The sequence below is a fragment of the Aspergillus heteromorphus genome, assembly GCF_003184545.1.
Source record: "Aspergillus heteromorphus CBS 117.55 chromosome Unknown BO70scaffold_25, whole genome shotgun sequence".
Lineage (NCBI taxonomy): Eukaryota > Fungi > Ascomycota > Eurotiomycetes > Eurotiales > Aspergillaceae > Aspergillus > Aspergillus heteromorphus.
This window is the reverse complement of record NW_020290430.1, coordinates 343644-356664: the sequence shown is the minus strand read 5'-3', so window position 1 is coordinate 356664 and position 13021 is coordinate 343644. Positions and strand designations below refer to the sequence as shown.

The 13021-nt window shown below is 49.7% G+C and overlaps 5 protein-coding genes across 5 annotated transcripts; 4 read left to right on the top strand and 1 right to left on the bottom strand.

Moving 5' to 3' along the window:
- Window positions 1-1530: 1530 nt before the first annotated feature.
- BO70DRAFT_399066 (uncharacterized protein) lies at window positions 1531-2235 on the top strand (the record flags this gene model as incomplete). The annotated part of the gene is made up of 2 exons (XM_025546842.1): window positions 1531-1770; window positions 1861-2235. The coding sequence occupies 2 exons, from the start codon at window positions 1531-1533 to the stop codon at window positions 2233-2235; spliced, it is 615 nt and encodes a 204-aa protein (XP_025396647.1).
- A 1573-nt stretch (window positions 2236-3808) lies between these two features.
- On the bottom strand, window positions 3809-4895 carry BO70DRAFT_297415 (uncharacterized protein; the record flags this gene model as incomplete). Its single annotated transcript, XM_025539566.1, has 3 exons — window positions 3809-4399; window positions 4462-4757; window positions 4826-4895. 3 exons carry the CDS (start codon window positions 4893-4895, stop codon window positions 3809-3811), a joined length of 957 nt encoding a protein of 318 aa, XP_025396646.1.
- A 1092-nt stretch (window positions 4896-5987) lies between these two features.
- BO70DRAFT_114137 (uncharacterized protein) lies at window positions 5988-6681 on the top strand. Its single transcript, XM_025537902.1, has one exon. The coding sequence runs from the start codon at window positions 6098-6100 to the stop codon at window positions 6488-6490; it is 393 nt and encodes a 130-aa protein (XP_025396645.1). The 5' UTR covers window positions 5988-6097; the 3' UTR covers window positions 6491-6681.
- A 747-nt stretch (window positions 6682-7428) lies between these two features.
- Window positions 7429-10010, top strand: BO70DRAFT_342015 (fungal specific transcription factor domain-containing protein). Its single transcript, XM_025541355.1, has 5 exons — window positions 7429-7785; window positions 7896-8118; window positions 8169-8200; window positions 8251-9537; window positions 9585-10010. Exons 1-5 carry the CDS (start codon window positions 7543-7545, stop codon window positions 9639-9641), a joined length of 1842 nt encoding a protein of 613 aa, XP_025396644.1. The 5' UTR covers window positions 7429-7542; the 3' UTR covers window positions 9642-10010.
- Window positions 10011-11259: 1249 nt separating this feature from the next.
- On the top strand, window positions 11260-12979 carry BO70DRAFT_297522 (MFS transporter; the record flags this gene model as incomplete). The annotated part of the gene is made up of 4 exons (XM_025539571.1): window positions 11260-11507; window positions 11559-12545; window positions 12593-12724; window positions 12772-12979. The coding sequence occupies 4 exons, from the start codon at window positions 11260-11262 to the stop codon at window positions 12977-12979; spliced, it is 1575 nt and encodes a 524-aa protein (XP_025396643.1).
- Window positions 12980-13021: the final 42 nt, after the last annotated feature.

The window sequence follows — 13021 nt, the reverse complement described above, 5'->3', positions numbered from 1 at the left end:
AGAACCTCCTACCATCTTACATCCTTCCCACATTGTTCAAAGCTAGACCCCATTACTAGGACCATTCGGAACTTGCGGGTCGAGATTACGCAATGAAGTATGCATCAAGACTGTTGACTGCGCTGAGGGACATGGCGGCCGTTTGCTTCAACGAAAGAAGCGCATCTAAAAGACCAAACAGCTACGTGCAACCGCCACAACCCTTCACGATGTGTCGAGGCAAGGCAAAACTCGGGATTCTCTACACCCCATCGGCTAATCTGACCCTATTGTGACAGAGAATCACGCAAATATTAATTGTACATCCCCTACGCCGGTGTATTCGACAATGGAACTATCTATGCAGTGGCTTGGGGGCATTTTACTCACCTATGGGTGGTATATATTGGAAATGCGATGCTGTTGAGACCAGTTCGGTTATCGCCAGCTGAAATTTCTCGGGATAACTACGTATGCACCTTTCCCAAGGGTTGTCGATTATAAAAGTAATCATCAGTTAGGCAGGTGCCTGAGGCTACAAAGCAGGCTTTCCACGGGTACCTTGACTATCTCGATATTGTAGAGATGCTGAGACCGTTTGGATCCCGGCGACTTCCCACAAGCCACCTGATTCCCAATCACAGCGATTTTCGATTGTCAAGGAGGTGCCCCAGTTCGGTCTTCTTGGCTATAATCGGAGTTGACTAATGATTGGCTTTTCTTCATGTCACTGGTAAATCCACCCAACGCGACGACTGATATCAAGACTCACCCTGAGTAAACCTAAATGGGACCGGGTAACCCTAAATATCCTCATCAGTCACCGCTGTTTCGCAACCCCGACGCCGAGTAAGCCAACAGCCGACGTGGTCAGTTTATGTCTCGGGCGCCAGGTATTATCCACCATTAGCATTCTGCACGCAGACCACTTGGAGTTAATAGTTTCAGCTACTTGTCTTCTTGTCACCAAGTTACTCATCTTATGATGTCATTAGGCACGCTGACACCTGATAAGGCAGAAAGTATAAAGTCACGTGGGTCTGTTGGGCATTGCTCACTCATCGGGCTATTGGGGGCGTTGTGCGAAGTAAGGTTGACAGTGGTGTGGTGGTAGCAATCCCCTTTACCATCACTTAAGAAGGCAGGCCATTGCGATGAAATTTCAAGGTCCATCTGCCATCTGTCGCAAGATGTTGTGTCATTCTATGGGTAGTAACGGTAGTAAAGCGACTCTGTCGGATTCTTTCTCTACAGTTGGCTGCATCATATTGACATCAACCCGGGAAAGGAATTGGAACTTCCGATTCTACCCCGCCATGTTGGAGGTACATCCCGCTTAGAAGGGGTAATAGTGACGATAGAAACTGAGTTATTGTTCTGTTCAGAAAGGGTATTCCGGTATTGGTTCCGTGTTTCTAACTATGACTTCCTTAAACTTAACACCGTCGGAATTTATAACAGAGCAGAGGCTATGAATCCACCCACACATATTTTCGATCCCGAGGGTGAAGTGGTCATCGTGCTGACCAATCCGAATGCCCCCTTTGCAGAATGGGACGAAAGCATTATCTGCGATGCAGTGATTCTAACCTAACTGACGATGAGGAGTACGTTGAGAGAGAAGCTGCAGAGAACGTCCCGGGGGCTAGAGAGGGACATACCGAAACTGGGACCGTCAGTCAGCCGTTGCACTTGGAATCCATGGATACGCACAATGTGGTGAATGCTGCAGGTAATGGGGATCAAGCCCCCGGAACTCAGTATGATGGTGGTGACGATTCTGCCAAAAAGGTATCTGCCAAGCATTTGACCCTGGCCTCGCCTTTTTTCAGGGGCTTACTTAAAAGTACTCTCAAGGAGGGCACCACCTACAGGTAAAAGGGAACCGTCGAGATTGCAGCGGAAAGTTGGGATGTTGAAGCGCCGTCTCTTTTCCTCGCAGTTTTACACTGTCAAAATGCCCAAGTACCCCGAAAGCTCGGTCCGAAAATGCAAGATAAGGTTGCTGTCCTGGCAGATTACTATCAATGCAAGGAAGTATTGGGGCTTTTTGCGGAATTATGGTTTCCGTTTCTAGAAGAACTTCCCACAACGTACTGCCGGAATCTGATGCTGTGTTTATGGGTATCATGGTTCTTCGGCCTACCTAGTCAGTTCCAACCGCTCACCTCGACTGCAATGTCACAGAGCAGCTTTTCGATCAACAATGTCGGGCTTCCGATCCCTCATAGTGGGATTGATATGGGCGATACCTGAGAAATTTGGCTTGCGTCTAATGAAGTTCTAGAGTCAATGAACGTTCGAAATGAACGTTCGAAGGGAGCAGGAAATCGGCGACATCATAAATCTCCTCCACGAGCAACCCCAAGACCTGTTTCATGGCCGGGCAAGGTGCGGTTTTGATTGAAGTGCAGCAATGTATAAGGCCCTGACGAAGGGGATGGAACCAAATCGCCTCCTTTTGCCAAAGCCTGAACCCCCTTACGCGAATCCAAGTCAGCAGCAACTTGTGCGGACGCTGTTGTCGTTTCAATTATCAAAACCGCGCCAGTCTCTCACACATATACGTGGATCTTATGGCATTGCCTACCCATGTCCCAATCGCTCCTTCTCATATATTTTCGGCGGATTGCATGAGAAAATTGATATTCTCAACTTATATAGTGCCATTTCAGAGCCAGAGACTCTGTTTAGCTTTGCAAACTTATTTGAAAGTATCCAGACTACTTGAGCATGTGTCCTTCTCCCAGAGTTCCGCTATCTTGTAAGAACAGCAGGTTACACTAATTCCAGGGGAATAAGAAACGTTCATTTCGTTCCATTTCTTGCAGTACGCGAAAATATATCTCTTTGCCTCTTGAAAGTATTCCTACCTGAAAGACGAGTTCAAAAATTTAATACCTCTTGCACTGTATCTGCATTGGATTTGGAGCGCAAGAAGTAATATCATTTATGGCGTTGTGACTTGATACCGTTGCAGTTTACGACTTATGTCGGAGGGCTTGGTTCAAAATGTCCCGGAATATTCATCGAAACTAAATGCAATTTTCTGGAGTTCATTCGCTTGAGGCTAGACCTGGGGTAGTATTGTAATTATAAATGTAAGTTTACTAACAATATGGCTCAAATAGCGGTGAAGCAGTTTGACCTTCTACCCTTCTCGCCTCTCGCAAGAACAAACGGATGTATATATTTTACCCCACGTACGTCGGACCATGAGATTGAGATTAACTTCTACACCGAGTGAACCACCTAGAGCACTACCACATAGTTGCGATCTACAATGCCCACCATGCGTCACTCTGACATTCCCTTGTTTCCGGACCGGATCAAGGAATGGAAGGTCAAGGCTCTGCGCGAATGCACACGTTGACTAGTCTGCAATGACTTCGAAGATGCTATGGACTATGGTGGATTACGAAGATGGGGCTCAGAGTAGGGTAGGATGTAGGCTCTTCGGTAATTCGTTCGTCGCATTGGCTGTGGCTATAGTTTATCCTCTATCTATCTTGATACTTACAATTGAGGCCGTACTTGCAATAGAACAAATGATGCTTCTCAGTTGCTCGGTTGTGCATGACAGGTCAATCGAGATCCGATATAATGTCGCGTCTGCGATCACCGGTCCCACTGCGGTCCCCACTGCTGGTGAATTGCTGGCTGTGTTCCCAGAGCTCCCGTAAAAGTAAGACTGATCCGAGGATGGTACAGACAAGCCAGGGGGGACGCGATCAACCTGAAGGGGAGTTGAGTTTGGAAAACCTTCAGGATTGAGGCTGAGAGAAGCGTCCAAGGCAACGAGGTCCACGCTCATGGAGTTGACATCTGTTCAATAGTTAGCCGCGTAGCGATTGCTGTGGGTGGGAATCTTACCATGTGCCATAAACGGGGCACTGACACCTGACCCGTCAAATGGGGTACCACTGGAAAAGCTCGCACTTGACAATAGCGGAGTTGCATTGGTCGTATGATTATTATTCACCATCTGGTCGCTTGGTGATCCGACCGTCCCATTCAGGGGTGTCGAGCCATGTCCAGAACAGACATGCCGTGGGTTGGACATCGTTGGGCGGGCGAGATCTGGTGTCAATTCACTAAGCAAGGGCGCGTATGTTGTGCGATAATTCTCGTTGTGGTTCTGCTTGGGTTTTGCACCTTTTTCGTTTGCATCATCATCACCCGCTCTGTCATGATCCCCAGTCAAATCTCCCGTCGGCATAACATGCTCTTCTCTGGCAAAATCGGTTCGCGACGCTGAGGCACCTTGGATGGACGTAGACGCGCAATCGACTGGACCAAACGAGCAAAGCTTAATATACCGATTTTTCAGAGCCAGCGTCGTTCTTCGCGGGATGTGGTATGCGGAAATCATTGACCATTTGGTCCCACATGTTGCAACAGCTTCGACTAGGTGTGTGTCCTATGCGATAGTTGAATCAGAAATCACATCAAACCCAGAATCAATAAGAGCAGGTCACTAACCTCTTCTGACGTCCAGTCGCATGCGTTGATACTTGGATCCAACACCTGGCGCCAGTGGCTCGAGCATTGATCCGCAGACCGGGTGCCCACAACCTCAGCAACTCTTGTCCACTTCATCCCATGCATCTGCACCGCTTCAAACAACAGTCTGTCCTCCTCCTCAAACCAGGGACCCTTCACCCTTCCGTTGGCAAGAGTGTTACACCATCGTTTGCGACAGTCCCTGTTCGATCTTCCGGGAAAGTATGCGGCGATATCTCGCCAAATGAACGATTGCGATCTTTCAATTTCCGGTCCTGGACCCTCTCATAAGCTCGGATTCAACAAGGTGGATGCAATAACCGTGAGGTTACGTCCCACTTACGTTGTAGCACCAGCTCTCTGAGGAGGGCATCCTCCCCCGCGGTCCAGCTTCTCCTCGCGCGGCTCACCATGCCGGGACGGATGCAGCCGTGGGGCATTGCAGGTGGGATACAAGATGTTGGAAGATCGTCGGAGATTGTGGAGAACATAGAATGCTCCACAATCTTACTCCGTCCCCTTTCTTCATTACTTATAAAGGATATATTCTAGTAGACCCTGAAGCTTCCAACTGGTTTACAGCGGCTGGCGCCCCGCATGTGTACTGCAGTGCACGATCCGCGCATGGCTGAAACATGCTAATCGGCAGGTAGTACCCCAGCTGATCATAGGGCTTCCAGATGCATGATGTCATGTCTCTATTCTCAATTTCAAAAAGCATTGAAACGGTTAGGAGAAAGTACCCAAAAGATTGTATATTCTTCTGTAGGACCTGTTGTTTAGGGGAAGGGAGTTGGTTGATTGCAAGATCAACACCATCCCCGCATCTCCAGACGTAAAGGATATTGTTTGGCTATATTTGGAAGGGGAGGTACCCGCCCTTCTCAATGTATATTGTTCTCACCACTATATATCAGTCATGTCAATGGAATCAGATGTTATTAATGCGCTAGCAGCAGCCCTGTGAACCTTCGCTGACCGACTGGTTTAGGCTTTGGCTGTCACCAAAACCATTCACCGGTGACTGAGACAAACGACGTGGCGGGGTGGCTGACCCCTTCTCATCCCGGACTGTGAGAATAGGGGCCTCCATTGTTGTCGGCATTGTCGCTTCCCATTGATACCTATGTTCGGCACTGCACTGGGTATAATACCCCTCCATCATTGCAGCCCATCAGTATGGAGGCTGCTCCCTTCCGGACAGCTCTAGACTCTTCCAGAGCAATTACACACTCTCAGACAGGGATGGGAATCGCGCCCCTGAAGAACTCTTCAGCCTGAAAATACCAGTTTCTATTTACAAACTAGACAACCATCAAGGTTTACAGCCATCAAAGTTTACCCAGGGTACTGCGTGTGGATGGGGCGGTCATGGTGGTCATGGGGCACAATAGTCTGCAACCCAGCAATCCAGGCAGGCATAGATAGAGACTGACGCCCAACAATCCAGGTTCCAACCTTTCAAACTACATAACAGCTGCTTCAAGCAAAAAAGCCCATTCAGAATTCGCTTTCAAAAAACTTCTCCCCATACCTCGTCCAACTACACCATCATCCAGCGCTCCCGAACTACCGATATCCACCCCGTCGCAACCTCACGACAAAGAAGTGGATCATGTCGACAGAGAGGCAAACCAGGTCAAAGAAGAGACAGCGAGTCACCAGGGATACGACACCACCAAAAGAGCCCTGGTCAATCTTCAACAATGACAAATTCCCGAAAGAGCCAACCCCACCGCATACGCAGCCCGAAGACGACCTGGATTGCAAACAGCACGCCGACCCCGAGACGCAGCCCGAGCCTGACAATTACCTTCCAACACCGGGGATTGTTGTGATCGTGGTGACTGTTATACTGGCTTCGGCCTTGCGGTTGCTGGATGCATGGATGGTGTCTAGAGTACGCTGGCCCTTGTATTGTGATGGCGTTATCGGAGCACCCATTTATTTCGATGTGGGAGCCCCGCCACAGGATAGCAGCATAACTACTTCCCCTGGATTGTGCTGAGTTGTATAGGACCACATGTTGATCGGTTGAGGTTGTTGAAGTTCGGGGTTGGGTCTTCTACGTATTGTTGGTTGGTTGTGCACGAGATAGTCTCCGGGAAGGCGTGGGAGGAGGAGTTCGCCAATGGGTGGGAGAAGACGAGAGTTAGAATGACTGTTACAATAGATTGTTTGATCTGCAATGGCAACGCTATAGTTCCTACCGACAAATTGAAATATATAAACTGTAGCATTGCGTATTCGGAGCCGTACTGAAGCCAGTATTTCCCCAGCGTTTGGTAGATTGAGGTCGACTAAGCTTGTAGATGACACAATTCGATGTTATGGAAGGCTATCGCGTGAAATAACATCAAAGTATAGGTTCAGAGGAAATATTTAACCGTACATTTAGAAAATTATTGTTTGGGCGCATCTCGATGCCGGATACACCCCCTCCCGCCGTCGCAATCCTCAGTTCATAGCAAATATGCGTCGTTTTTCGGCGGTCGCAAGTCCACGGACATAGTTCTGCTTCCTCGGCGCAGGACTAGTCCGTATACCGCCTAGTTCCCACTGGAGGGCAGACTGGGTCCACACGTCATGTCAGGGCTCAGTTAAGTCCGCGGACTTAAGTCACGTGCTTTCTGACCGGCTGGATGCGGGGGATTTCGGCCTCTGCTTTCCTGATGCCTCTTGATCGAACAGGAGATGGATATGGACCGGAAGACATCCATGCCAGTCCAACCCACCCAACTACAGCCATGCAGTCCCACGGGCACGTGTCCTCTCCGAGTCGTGCCGCCAAGGCATCAACCTCACGCCGATCGGGGCGACGCTCCCGCATCCCCCTGTCATGTGACCCCTGCCGCACCAGAAAGTGCGTGACTGGATAACCCCCTGGACAGAAAACAAGTGTCTTCGGGGTGGCTGCTGACGGCTCTGTTTAGATTAAGATGTAATCGCGAAAAGCCGTGTCAGAACTGTACTGCGCGCAACGAACAGGACGCTTGCAAGTTCCGGGGTCCCAACAATGCATCAACCCCCTTTGCCAATCGTGAGGGGAATGCAGATGCCATGCGGCAGAGAATCGATCACCTGGAGAGCCTTGTAACAAGAATGATCACAGAGCGCCAGCAGGGACCTCCGAGTCCCCATAAGGAGGTGTTGACGCCAGAAAGCCCAAGCTCCAGGGGCGACGCGACAGGGTCGCTCCCCACCGGAACGTCGGATCTCCCCGACGGGGCCGGGACTACGGTCATCGACGGTGTCCATTCGGTGTATAGGGCAGGAGAGGATTGGTACGACGTGCTACAAGAGGTACTCGGATATATTTTCCCATTTTGATTCTAGGCTTTGGCTTCTCATTTACACTGTCTTGTGTTTGCTTTTGATTTCTTCTCATAGAACCTTGTGCTAACGATGATCAGATCAACGAGCTTAAGAAGGCATGGAACGACACACAGGAAGACGAGGCTGATTACAGTGCACGTCCCACTATGTCACACACCGTTGATGGGTCGAGTCTGCTGTTCGGACACGTTAAACCGATCGAACGGATCGAAATATTGGCCACCCTGCCACCGAAGGCCAAGGTGGATAGCCTGATCCGCCATTTCTTTGATCGTAGTAACTTTCCTATATCAGTACCGCGTAAGTGCATCGGCGACGATATCATGAAGACATAGCTCACAAATTCTCAGCCATTTTACACGAACCCACTTTCATGCGAGAGGTAGGATTTTACCCGCATCCTACTACCCGTTCTTACTAAATGCCTCTCAGTATAATGATCATTGGAAAGATCCTTCCCGTAGCAGTCCTATCTGGCTGGGGCTTCTGTTCTCTATCCTAGGTATAACCATGCTCGCGTATCACCAACATGGAGAACCACCTGAGTACGATGGAATTTCGGAATCGCTCTTCCAGCTCTACCGCATCCGCACAGCACAATGCCTGCTCAGTGGCGATATCGCGAAGTGCTTACCGTACACGGTTGAAACATTGCGCTTCAACGCGACGGCCGAACTCAATCGAAGAGATGACAACCGTCGTGGTCTGTGGATCATGACTGGGGTGGTCGTCCGGGCCGCAATCAACATGGGCTATCACCGGGATCCCGCCCACTCACCCTCCATCTCGCCTTTGCAAGCAGAATGTCGACGTCGTATCTGGAGCTCTGTGGTAAGCATGGACGACATGACCTCTTTTCTTGGAGGGTTCCCTCGTATGTCATCCGCAATATTCTCGGACGCGCGAGAACCCCGCAATCTGCATGACTGGGAGTTGTCGGAAGATACCGCCGTTCTGCCTCCGTCCAGACCCCTGATGGAACACACCCAGACCACCTATCTGATCGTGAAGGGGCGCCTCTTTCGTGCCCTCGGTCGCGTCGCAGATCTTAACAGCAACCCGACCCCTGCCTCCTACGAAACAATCCTGGAGATCGACCGTACCTTATATGATGCCTATCAAAACTTTCCGCCGCACATGAAGGTGGATAACGTCGATGAGCATACCGATCTACCCAACGGTCTATCCTTCTGTACCATTCTCACCCTTGCAGCAATGTACCACAGGGGAATGTGCACCCTCCACCGAAAGTTCCTCGCGAAGGGACGACTCCACGGACAATACAATTTCTCTCAAGAGCGGTGCACCGCATCCGCTCTCGCAATCCTCGATCAACAGCGCATGTTGGACCTAGCATGGTACAAATCAGCACAGATCCGACAGATGTTGACTCTTGCCGCAATGATATTGTTTCTTGAGCTCGAACTCCGACAACGAATCCCGGACTCGGATGTATCTCCTGACAGCGGAACTATCTTGGTGGCGTTGGAGAAAGCATGCGCTCTCTGGGAGAATGCCAGGGAGTCTTGCGATGAGGCCGAGAGAGTTCATCAAACCCTTTCTGGGATGCTTTCCGGTCTTCGCACTGCTTCTGGAGCCGGCTCCTCGCAGACAATAACGCCGGAGTCACTTGAACTGCCGGGATTCACCCCGCAAATCCAACCCTTTGAGGGAGATCTTTCCTTTGAGGATAATTTAGCTAATATGGACATTGACTGGGTTGGTCTCTTCTTATTCCCTTCGGGGTTCTGTACTGACACGCGCAGGCTACCTGGGACGCATTCATCGACGACAGTAATTTTGAACAGGGACCCCTGTATTGATCGGCACAATACCCACGAGCGCTAGTTACGAAGGATAATTCACTTCGCGAATCTAAGTCGAAGCTTTGATTACAATTCTTTTCATGTCAGGCTACGTACCTTTTACGACACTTACAGAGACTTGACCTTTTGCCAAATTTCACCCGACGACTGTATAATTGCCCATAATTTTGGATCAATGTGCCGGGACCTTTGATCTGTGTGATTGTGATACTACCACGGTAGGATGTCGGGTTGGGATTGATTTTTGGCCCGATTGACGGACATGGTGACTCGATTCATCCTCCCGCTCAGAGATGTGGTGGATATTATTACTACAGCCTGCAAGCAACATGACAATATTTCTGGGTCGTTTGTCCAAAAGAAAATAGCAAAAATACATGCGACAGAAGGGATTCGCTGATGGTCACCCACTCAACTACTAACCTTCCGGCGTGTGGCTTAAGTACGGCTGAGCGGACGGGAAGCCCTGTTCTCCACACCCTATGGTCGCATGTACAATGTTGGGGTGGCGTCCGTATTTTATACTAAGGTGTCCATGTACATCCTTTAATTAAACATCAACTCCGTTTAACTGATTCTGTCATGAAATAACGAGTTCGATTGATACTGCTCTGATACATAATCAATGCCGTAGCCGGCAGACAATGAACCCGACCGGGCGACTGGGACAGCAGTAGTAGCTGCTGACTCTACTGCCTGTAAGCCGTAAAAGTCATCATACACGCCGGCTGAGATGTTATATCTCTTGCATTTACCTCTCTGCCAGCCCGATGGTCAGATGCCCATTCTTGCAGCGTTGATTGGAACTATAAGATGACATCGCGCCATCCCGATCAAGGACGCTCCCAATGATTGTGCATTGATATTTATAACACCTCTGTATAGCCTCATGGCCTTTGGGAATAGATGTGACTTTATCCAAACTACTCTGGACCCTGACATGTCGATCCCCTTCAACTTTGCCCTTGATAGTTTCCTACTGGCTGAGGTAAATCGTCATTAGCTCTTCAAACTTAGCCCTTGTACTTATAGTGTCCTTTCACATGACCTGTTTATGTCCCGGCGTGAGATTAAAATCGCATCTCTAGTCCTTCAAGAGTACCTCTATCCAAGGGCCAAGCTGAAGGTAGCAGGGTCTTTCCTCCATCAAAAATGGCTCGTGTAGAAACAGATTATGTTCATCAATAGCTTAGAATGTCCCGGACGACCTACTACGGCTACTGCGGGAACAACCTGCGAATGCCGTCTACACGGGATTGCAGGAGTCCCCACTTGCTCTGATCTCTGCCCGCAATACCCCTCGACTCCGTCCGAGGGCTTTGGCTCTTGGCCTCTAGACTTATTTATATACAGCAGTTGCAGCGATTCTAAATCTGTCTAGGTATGGCTTTTATGCTAGATATTCCAAAATACCTCTCCCTTTTTCCGTCTCCTGCAATTCATCCCCGGTTCTCTCACGAGCATTTAGCTTAATAGCAGATATTTTCTTCTGTCAATTTTTAAATTTTTTTGTCAAATCGAAGGCTCCCTGAACATAAATATTTGGTCTCTTCTTGAAGTATCCGGCTATCGCCTAAAAATGGCCAACTCGTCACCTAGTCGGTGTACCACCCCGATGTCAGAGACAAACTATTCCACGGACGGCAACCAGCTTGAAGCAGTGGTACATGCCCCCCTTCACTCTGCAGCACGTTCTAACAACCATGCCCAGATCGATGTTTCTGAAAAAGATACCTTTCCACCTACGTCCATTGGAGCAGGAAAATTATTACCTCCATCCCTCCCGGACTCGGACACTTATGTTGTCACTTTCGAAGGCCCCAACGACCCACAGCATCCCTACAATTGGAACCTCTGTACCAAGTACGCCACCCTTCTTCATAGCTTGACCTCTCTGACCACTTTACCCCTCAGACTATCCATGTCCATTTTCGGCTGCTTCGGTACATTCACCGCTTCATTCAACAGCGGCATATTTGCTCCCGGAAGCAGCAGCGCAGCCAAAACATTCGGCGTTAGTGACGAAGTCGGGATACTCGGAACAACATTGTATGTTTTGGGGTTTGCATTCGGCCCATTGATCTGGGCTCCTACATCCGAGCTGATCGGGCGACGATGGCCATTAACCGTTGGTGTTTTTGGCGGCGCGATCTTCACCATTGCATCGGCTGTCGGGAAAGATATCCAGACCGTCATGATCTGTCGCTTCTTCGCGGGCGTGTTCGGCGCTAGTCAGCTGTCTGTGGTCCCAGCACTGCTCTCGGATATGTATGACAACACACAGCGAGGTATATCCATCGCAGTCTACTCGCTTGCTGTCTTCTGTGGCCCATTCATGGCTCCTTTTTGCGGCGGGTTTATCGCGTCCAGCTCGCTTGGTTGGCGGTGGACACTCTATATCCCTGCTTTCATGGGATTGGCATGCAGTATTATCTTTCTGTTGTTCCTTAAAGAGACGTATGCTCCGTGTTTGCTGACTGCCAGGGCGGCTGCTCTTCGACGGCAGACTTCTAACTGGGCTATTCATGCCAAGCAGGAAGAGGTTGAGGTTGATCTGAAGGAGCTGGCCCAGAAATACATTACTCGCCCACTGAGGATGCTGTTGACAGAGCCGATTATCCTTGTTATCTCTCTCTATATGTCTTTCATTTATGGCCTCGTCTACGCACTCCTGGAGGCCTACCCCTATGTCTTTGAATCGGTCCACGGCATGAACCCAGGAGAAAGCGGACTCACTTTCATCGGCCTCATCATCGGCCAAATACTTGCCTGTGGATTTATTGTATCCCAAAACGGCGTGTATGTGCGAAAATTGACAGCGAACAAGAAAATCCTCATCCCCGAATGGCGTCTCTCGCCAGCAATCATCGGCGCTCCTGTGTTCACTGCGGGGATATTCTGGTACGCAAATTTTGACCGCTTCGCGAAAATCAACTGACACCCCACAGGTTCAGCTGGACTGTATTCACATCCTCGATTCACTGGATGGTACCCACTTCAGCGGGTGTTCTAATCGGGTTCGGGATCTTGTGTATCTTCCTCCCCTGCTTCAACTACCTCGTCGATGCCTATCTCCCTCTGTAGGTTTCTCTCTGTTTCTCTCTGGGGGATTCTCTAACGTGCATAGTGCGGCCTCCACTGTGGCCGCGAACATTATGCTCCGATCTACCGTCGCGGCCGCATTCCCCCTTTTCTCCACGCAGATGTTCAAGAACCTTGGCATACAGTGGGCGGGGACGCTGATTGGATGTTTGGCTGCGATTATGATTCCGATTCCGCTGCTGTTCAGGGCGTATGGGCCTAAGTTGAGAGGGAGGAGTAGACTCGGTCTGTAAAGTGGCTGATGAGACTGAAGACAAACATGGGAGGGACTCCCA

What these genes read in the sequence shown, in the direction of transcription:
- BO70DRAFT_114137 (XM_025537902.1), top strand. Translation starts at nt 6,098, where the DNA reads ATGTCGACAGAGAGGCAAACCAGGTCAAAGAAGAGACAGCGAGTCACC.
- BO70DRAFT_342015 (XM_025541355.1), top strand. Translation starts at nt 7,543, where the DNA reads ATGCGGCAGAGAATCGATCACCTGGAGAGCCTTGTAACAAGAATGATC. An exon ending in CTTTCCTATATCAGTACCGC is followed by an intron (nt 8,119 to 8,168) that starts GTAAGTGCATCG and finishes ACAAATTCTCAG; the next exon opens with CCATTTTACACGAACCCACT. An exon ending in CTAATATGGACATTGACTGG is followed by an intron (nt 9,538 to 9,584) that starts GTTGGTCTCTTC and finishes TGACACGCGCAG; the next exon opens with GCTACCTGGGACGCATTCAT.